The sequence below is a fragment of the Maylandia zebra genome, linkage group LG1 (genome assembly GCF_041146795.1).
Source record: "Maylandia zebra isolate NMK-2024a linkage group LG1, Mzebra_GT3a, whole genome shotgun sequence".
Taxonomy (NCBI): Eukaryota; Metazoa; Chordata; class Actinopteri; order Cichliformes; family Cichlidae; genus Maylandia; species Maylandia zebra.
Genome location: NC_135167.1, coordinates 40,149,848 through 40,158,901, shown reverse-complemented (window position 1 = coordinate 40,158,901; position 9,054 = coordinate 40,149,848). Strand labels below are relative to the sequence as shown.

Here is a 9,054-nt window from a genome sequence, read left to right as displayed (position 1 = left end):
AAATAAAATCATGACGGAGACGCTGAAAATAAACCTGAAGAAGTAACCGCGATGACTTCATCCATCACATCTGTTTGTTCAAACACAAAAAAGCTCCTGTGTACAGGATCCTCGGTGCAGGTTAGATGAGAGAAAATCTACTGATCATAACAATCTTTATTTGTTTTGATGCAGCCAATGCAAAAAAATAAAGAGATAAAAATAATATGTCATGTATTCACGTTAACGCATTTCACTGGATAAACGTGTTAATTACCATCGTCAGTCGTCAGCTCTGACGATTGGTGCTGACACATGAAACCAACATCTGGAGCTTCTGCACATCAGACTGGGACACTTCCTAGATTGTTAGCGATGAATTACTGAAACAATCTTCTTTCTTTGTGTCCACACTTGTTTTCAATGTTCAGCAGAGATTTCATGCAAATGATGAAACAGAGAACTTTGAATAAAACAAGAAACAAAGATTTTTACACAACATTCTTGTTCTCTTTGTTGCATGTTGCAAATCTAATGAACATGAAACCCTCCTCCTGCAGCTCAGAGTGCTTTGGTCTCTGAGTTTCTGCAAACTGTTTCTATTTTTTAAATGAATCACGTGGTTTCAGGAAGTGACCATAAAAGAAACGACAGATTCACAAAGACAACTCTTCAGCCTCATTTCATCATCCAGCTCTTTACTCTCTGCTCGCTCCTCTGACTGCAGCAGAGCCTCAGCAGAAACTAAGGATGGCAGTTTGGGACAAACAGCTTCTGTGGAGCTTCATGTTCCTGCTGGCAGGTAAGACTGAAGTCTTATTTTGATCCTGTTTTAGTGACGATCAGTGGAAACAGGGTTCAGAGTTTTCCTTTGACTCGCTCGCTGCTGCTGCTCTGCATCCAAATCCTGTTTAAAGGCACAAAAGCAGAAACCACATGTCAGAGATGTGAGTGTGAATGTAGAAGATCAATAAGTGATCGAGCAGCTGGATGTGATCATTGTAGCCACCTTAAAGCTGCTGAGGGGAAATCAAAAGGAGAAGTTATTTTACGTTACTTTGTTTTCACACAAACATTTTGTAGCAGACTCATTATTTCTGACTGACGTCACATTTACTTGATAGAAAAACTTTACAGTTAATATTGTGCAGTCATTGATTTTATTATTGGCACTTATTTATTTTTTTATTTGCTCATGGATCTTCTCGTACCTCCTTCCTGAGATCGGTGCTGCTCGGCGCTGGGAACCTGGTGAACAGTCAGGCAGTTATTTGAGGAAGTTGTTGGGACACTCGAGTTCCTTCATTCTTCTTTTTTCCGGCCAACGTTTTCCTGCTTATCAGATGTGTTTCTGTCTTCATCTCTACAGTTTGTCTTATTTACTTATTTTGCATCGTATCAAAAACTCTTGTTAGAAAGTACAGGAACTACCGTTGTTTGTGTGCTGGTGTCTAAAACTGGTTTTATGGAGTTTAAATTGTGGGTATTTTTGTTTTTCCGAAACACCCTGTTTCAGTTTAATCAGTGTTTTCAATAAATTGCATGTTCAAAAAATGTTTTGTTTCACTCTCATTTCTCCTTGTTTCATGTTGAAGCTCGACCTGGAACCTTGTTAAGATCCAACCATGCAAAACATGATTTTTTGCCATTTTTCAAGTGATCTTAACCCTCTGATCTGGACTGCACGAAGCCTTTAATATCACAGTCGCCCTCTAGTGGCTTGCTGCAGTACAGGTGATGAGAAAATATAAAATACACAATTAGTAACCGCTAACTCATCAGTACCAGATGGAAGCCCGTAGTGTCAAAAACCAGAAATTTTGAGAAAAGTAACTCGAAATTTGGAGTTATGTTCATAAAAAAAAGTTGTGTTGATAGTTTGTGTGCAACCATAACAACTACCCAGAATACCCTGCCATGATTCTTTGTTTAATCTGACCAGCTTTGTATATTTCACACACAGGTGCTGTGGCTCAAACTGTGGTCTATCCTTTCACGTCTACCTGTGCTGTCAGAGGGTCCACTGTCACCCTCCCCTGCACCTTCACACCTCGGAAGTCTTTCAGTGATGGTCAGAGAGAAGTTCCTCTAAAGATCGTCAGAGTCCGCTGGTGTAAGAACCATGTACTCTGTCTGGGCAGCACTCCATCTGTGTATGACAGTAACCCAGCAAACATCGATCCTCGTTATCAATATCTGGGAGACAAGAAGACAAACTGCACTTTACAGATCAGAGATGTTCAGCAGGGAGACAACGCAAGCTTTCGCTTCAGGATGGAAGCTGATCGTCCTGAAGGACATTTTACTAACCAGACAGGAGTGAATGTCACGGTTGTTGGTGAGAACAAAAAATCTTAATTCTGCAAATAATCATTCATCATTAAGAATTAATAAGTGTGAAGTAATATGAACACTTTGATTTTAGATTCGTCTAAAATGAGAATAATCAGCTCCAGTGATGATAAAAAGTTGAGCAGAGGTGAAAACGTCACACTGCTCTGTGCTTCAGTCTGCACTTTCCACCAACTGGAAGTCACGTGGTTCAAAGATGGCCACGCCCTCTCAGACACTGGCCCCTCCCTTCCTCTCAGCCCTCTGACTGCAGAGGATTCTGGGAACTACACCTGTGCTCTGAATAACATCATGGAGACTCTCTCTGAGCCGTACAGCCTGCAGGTGGAGGCTGGAGGTTTGTTCAGTTTTCTGAAACTTTTTTTAAATTTTAAGACGTCATCAAACTGAGAACACAAACTCTACAGAGATGTGGGAGCGATCTCCGGCCACAATTTCAAACTGAAAAAAGAAGCTTTGAAAAGTTAGAAGATGCTTAAAATTAAGTTGTTAAATGAAACAAAGACTGGTAAAGTGTTTTGATAGGATGAACCTCAAATTTGATTCTTTTAGGTTTCAAGTAACTTTAAATGATAAACTTTGCCTTTAGTAAACGATGTTCTAAAAAATGATTACACACATTGGGAAATTATTTAAATACTGACACTTCTTCCACAGAGTCGCCTCACAGCTGTGACTTTATGAGCTACGTGGTGTTTGGCAGGAAGGAACCTCAAATAATAATAATAATAATAATAATAATTTTTGCAAAGATTCAAGTTTTGTTTTAACATATCAAAGGATTTTATGAGCCTCCAAAACTTATTGTGACTTTTGCAAACCCTTAAAAAAATAAAATCACTTTTTCCCCCAAACACAGACTTTCAGACACAAAAAGTGAAACATCTGAAGAACTCAAATGACTTGAATACAAATGAAAATGTATTTGTTGAGTCCTGCCGTGGTTTGTATGTTTCAGCAATGTTAGCCTGTTTTAAACATCACAGGTGGACTCACCTGTGCATCCTCTGTCCTCAGATCCATGATCTAATGAGATCTGCAGCAGAATTAAAAAGCATGGCTACTGGATGGACTCAAGCACAGACAGAGTTCTTTGCACACAAACGAAGGCAGTTTATTTACAATATGGAACACCTCAGTGAGATATGTACAGTGAGATGGGAGGGGCTCCAGGGAGAAGGGGGTAATCCACGCACACTCACTCCTCTTCAGCCGCAATCGCTCCAAAACTCCACTCACACCGCCACACACACGATAGGTCCGTAATCTGGTCCAGGAGGGGGATATCTACATACAGGAAACAGTAGTTAGTACCACAGGTAAATACACACAGGGACTTCTTTAAAGAAGCTTAGAGCATGAACTCAGGAGACTCTGCGTTCCAGCAGAGAGCTGCTCTGTGCAACTGCCTTCAATAGTAGCTGGGGAATCAGCCAGAACAGCAGCAGGTGGTGACAATCACACAGGTGCGTGGGCCAAGAGCAAGAGCCTGTAACAAGCTCCGCCCAGGCAGAGAGGAGTGAGGGAGAGGGAAAGAAAGAAAAGAAAACCTCGTGCGAGCCAGCCAGAGACACGGGGACCATGTCCCCTCTATTTATGTCCGAGTGGATGGATTCTTTTATCACTAGTTTTTCTATTTAGTCAATAAAGTTACAACATGTGAGTAAAACGTTTTTCTTTTTTCTTTTTTTTAGCAAAACACCACCTCGACAGCACCCAGTGACATTCTGTGAAAACTAAAGTTAGTAGAAACATGATCGGACGCTCAGGTCACTTCACTGACAGCACAAACTCATCACTCAGGATAAATTACATGCAGGATGAAAACTGACTTAAACATATATAAATACATAAAAACAGGTTGTTTCAAAGCTATATTTCTATCAGAGCTTTCTCACTTCCAACCCGTAACATACCGACAGTTTGTGCTGATTTCTACATATGTTTCTGTTTTCACAGCTGGTGGAAACCTTCCTCCGATACCTGGTGTGGTGTTTGTTGTCCTGCTGGTTGTGATCGCGCTCGTGCTCTTCATCGTCGAAAGGTACAAATCAGTCTGAGTTCCTCTTCAGCAGCAGCTGAAGGTGGCTGTGCTGAACCTGAGTTATATTACGTTTTAGTGATTTTACTTGTGTTCATGTAAAGTACACGTATGTAACATTACATCACCTGTGTGATTAACAGTATAACAGTAAAGCTTTCTCTGCCAACACTTCCACACAAAGAGCTGAAGAGACGGACAGCTGAGCTTTGGTTCAGCAGCCTGTGTAAGTGTTAGCATCAAGCCCACAGCACAGGTGGAGGTCTGATGTCAGGAAACAGAAATGATCTGAAGTACAAATGTGAAATCAGCCTCCGTCTCTCACGCCTCGTGTATATATGTGCGTTGACTCGTCTGCCCTGAACCTCCCACAGCTCCCTCACCTAAACAGAGCATTTCCTGCTGTTTCTTACATGATAAAACACATGAAAACAATTTTACATCAAATCATTTTTCATACTCACATCTCACAAATACACAGTAACACCCAACACTTTCTCAGTTTGTGGGTTTGTTTAACTGCTGATTCTTACTGTTTATTCTTTTAAACACATAATGACTTTGTTAAATACGTTCACAGCATCCATCCATCCATTCGCATATCCTGTTCAGGGTCGCGGAGGGCGCTGGAGCCTATCCCAGCTGTCATAGGGCAAGAGGCGGGGTACACCCTGGACAGGTCGCCAGTCTGTCGCAGGGCCAACACACAGGGACAGACAACCATTCACACTCACACTCACATTCACACCTAGTGACAATTTGGATTATCCAATTAACCTATCCCCACAAGCTGCATGTCTTTGGACGGTGGGAGGAAGCCGGAGTACCCGGAGAGAACCCACGCAAACACGGGGAGAACATGCAAACTCCACACAGAAAGACCCCGGCCTGATGTTGGAATTGAACTCAGGACCTTCTTGCTGTGCGGCAACAGTGCTAACCACTGTGCCACCGTGCTGCCTCGTTCACAGCATATTATGAATAATTATAATCTTAACCCTAACTTGCATGTTCTCCTTTTTTATCCACGTTTGTTTTCTTTGTAGTTTTTGATATTTGATTGTAAAATCAGTCATATTGTTACAGGAGGCTGAGAGCAGCAGAGGGTCAGAGAGCTGCTGAAGGTGAGTTACTGATGGGAGGAACTGTTTAACACACTTTACCCCTTTTATTGAGGATAATGGGATGGATTAAGATATATTTATAATGTGATGACTTGTTAAGAATAATAAGCAGACGATGCAGTAGGCTAAGTGGGGTGAGATGACGTCTAATGGGAGAAAGAAGAAGAGATCAGTGATTCGTTTACGGAGCAAACTAACAGCCATCTTCCTGTGTTTCTGTCCTCTTCACTGTTTTCACGTCTGTCTGTGGTTTCAGCTTCCTAATAACGTCTACAGCAGCGTTCAAGAACAACACGACCAACAGGAAACTACAGTCGGCTACACCTGTGTCCAGCTCACACAGGAGAAATAGAATAGAATAGAATAGAATAGAATAGGTCTTTATTGTCATTGTACATGTACAATGAAACGATATGTGGCTGAGTGTGCAAGAGTAAAAAATAAATATCTAAATAGTAAAGACAGCAGGAATTGGGGGTCTTTCCCCGTCTCCCTTGCTATCTACAGTGGAAAAAGAGACAAAAGACTCCCCCCCCCACTCCTTTGTGTGTGGATGCTTCTCTCCAACTTCCTGAGATACCATCTGTCAACAGTAAGTGTGAGAGACATGCTAAGGCTACGTCCACACGAGCCCGGATAAATTTGAAAACGTCGTTTTAGTCTGAAAACGCTCTGCGTCCACACCATCGTTTTCAGCCGTTTCCACAGAGTTAGCACAGAGGCTACGTCCACACGTACGCGGGTATTTTTGAAAATGCAGATTTTTCTACGCGTTTGCACCTTTCGTCCACGTGTAAACAGCTTTTTCGGCCAATGAAAACAGAGATTTTTAAAAACGCAGTTTTTGCATTTACGTGTGGACGAGGAAAACGGAGAAAATGCAGCGTCAAAGGTGTGCGCCTTTTTTGACGTCACGCTGTGCGCCATCATTTCTACAATGATGGACTTAGACAAAATACTGTTGCTGTTCATTTTACTCTCTGCATTGTTTAAATGCTTACAAACACACACAGTTACTGTCGCTCTACACAGAGGACTCAGTCCTGCTTTTATGCGCCATCTTTAGAGAAAAAGAAGAAGAAAAAAGGAATAAACAGCAAACAGAGGAGATGTTTACAGTCTAGAGGAATATAGACATAAATAAGAGAAAGGCAGCCAATGGAGACACACGTGTTTGAGAGCAGTGCAAAGACAGGGCTGAGTATAGAGTCTGTGAGAGTGTCCTGTGACCATGGCTCAGATTGGTGAGGTGGGTGGGCAGGATGGGGTGTGGGGGGAAGGAGCTGTTAGTGAGTCTGGAGGTGTCAAACAGTTGGTGGGCGGGGTTTGAGGGTTCAGCTGTGATGGCCCTGGTTTACCTGAGACAGGAGGATCTGACGATGACCTCTGGGGGGACAAAGATGATTGGACAGATTGAGGCCAGTTGGTGAGGAAGTGTCTGATCCAGGAGCTGGGGGGTCTAAAGGCGTTCCAGTTTGGTGGTGAGGCTGTCTGAGACGATGGCGTTGAACGCTGAGCCGTAGTCACCTCTCACAGAGACCAGAGGAGGAGCTGCAGGAAGCTCCAGTCTGACTTTCATAACGCAGCTCGTTGATCATTGTGGCCGAACTACTGAAAGCATTTACAAAACTAAAGATTTGCCTCCAAATAAAAGAAAATATCTTTGTGGACTCTCTCAGCACAGATCGTGTTTATATTAACGTGAATAATTCAGACATGATCATGTTAGAAATATTAACTGGTTAGAAAGCCTGAGTGTGTTTTTGTGGCCTCACACTCTTTATAAGGGAAATAAGTATTGCATTATTTGTCATTAGTTACTTTGTTGCTGTGTTAAATGTGGTGTTGTGTAATGAAATGAATGAATAATTCCGTTATGGGTTCCTATCTCGAGTTAAGAAACATCCATATCTACCACCTGACTTCTCATTTTAATCTGCTCCGAGTTCTGATTGAGGAAGATTTAGTTGTGCAACATTTGAGCTTTAGAGTGGAAGCTGCTGAAAACCAACAACGCCACAGTTTCCCCACTCGAGACGCAGCAGAGGACGTTTCCTTCATCCTGTTGTTTCACACAGCACACGATGAAAGACGGCAGCTTGTGTTTACAGTGAGAGACTGATTGTTGAACTGTCGATCGGTAAAAAATCAAACGCATGAACACGTCTACTTTCATTTCTACATCGTAAAATTAATCCAAAATAAAATAAGATGGGATTGTGTCACTAAATTAATGACATAAAGATTAAAATAAAGGCCAGGGTTGCCAAGGCTGTATCACTTTCACTCATCACTGCTTTAAATAAAGGTTGGTTCTACACTGGATCAGTTGAAAGGTCACTCTGCTCTCCCGTGATTGGCTGGTTTCTGTCCGGTAACTGTTGATGCTCTGGACTTTCTTAAAGGTGGTTCAGGAGTGAAACAGCTGAGTTGTGGACTCTGTCTGAGTGTCCTGCTTCATGTTTTCTAAGAATAAATAAATAACTGTATTTATCTGACCTCCTGCTGTGAACGCCTGCTGAGTTTTCCATGGTGCTAACATGACCTCACCCGCACTCTAAAATTTCTCCTGCACTGAGGCAGCTCTGCATAGCTGGAGTTGAATTTGGTGACAGCAGGTTTACAAACAAAGTGATCAGGAATATTTTGATAAACGAAATTTGCCCTAATCCGGTTAAAAGAAATTATATCCTTAAAGAATTTGAGACCATGGAGGTTAAGGCGATAAGAAAAAAGTATATTTCACTTCCTCTTTCCCCTAAAGTAAAAGAGGTTCACTTTAAAATCATTAATGAGGTTTATCCAACCAATGAATTCTTAAGACGGAAATTTAATTTAGATGTGAACGCCTGCACATTTTGTGAAAATGATACTGAAAGTCTGGATCACTTGTTTTTCAACTGTGAATCAGTGCACTCCTTCTGGACTGACATGTGGAGCTGGCTACAGTCCAGGAGAATTCAGTTACCACATTTGACGGTGACAGTAATAAAATTTGGAATACTTGCTGAGAATGCAGATTTTGACCTGTTGATTAGGACGTTTTTGTTAATGGGAAAATTTTTATTCACAAATGCAGATACTTTAAAGCTAAACCTTGTATAAACAGATGGCTGAATGACTTTAGACTCTGGGCTAAATCGCTGAAACTTGTGAATAACAAGAAAGCCCATAAACTTGTTGTTTTATTTAAAGAGTTTAACCTATGTTAAAAAAAAAAAAAAAACTCCCTATTTTATAATCACGACTGCCCTTTTTTTGCACGTTAGTTTTTGCCTTTGGTTCGAATCCTTCAATGACTGTTCTTTCTTTTTGTGCTAACTGTTTTAACTTTGTGCTTATTGTTGTTGTTTTTGGTTTTTTTGTTCGTTTTGTTTGTTTGTTTGTTTTGCTATAATGCTCAACCGAGGATGTAACATAATCGGATTAATGATGGTGCCTTGTATGTTATACTGTTGTTTGTAAATAAAGTTTAATTAAAAAAAACAAAAAAAAACATGACCTCACCCTGAGTTTTGCTAGTGGTGCTGATGATAAGTACTTGTTCTTCTCTACGGA

The 9,054-nt window shown here is 41.3% G+C and overlaps 1 protein-coding gene across 1 annotated transcript; it reads left to right on the top strand.

Moving 5' to 3' along the window:
* The first annotated feature begins 635 nt into the window (after positions 1-635).
* On the top strand, positions 636-8,948 carry LOC106675733 (uncharacterized). Its single transcript, XM_014410938.4, has 6 exons — positions 636-781; positions 1,943-2,317; positions 2,405-2,668; positions 4,291-4,375; positions 5,459-5,496; positions 5,753-8,948. The coding sequence occupies exons 1-6, from the start codon at positions 730-732 to the stop codon at positions 5,758-5,760; spliced, it is 822 nt and encodes a 273-aa protein (XP_014266424.2). The 5' UTR covers positions 636-729; the 3' UTR covers positions 5,761-8,948.
* Positions 8,949-9,054: the final 106 nt, after the last annotated feature.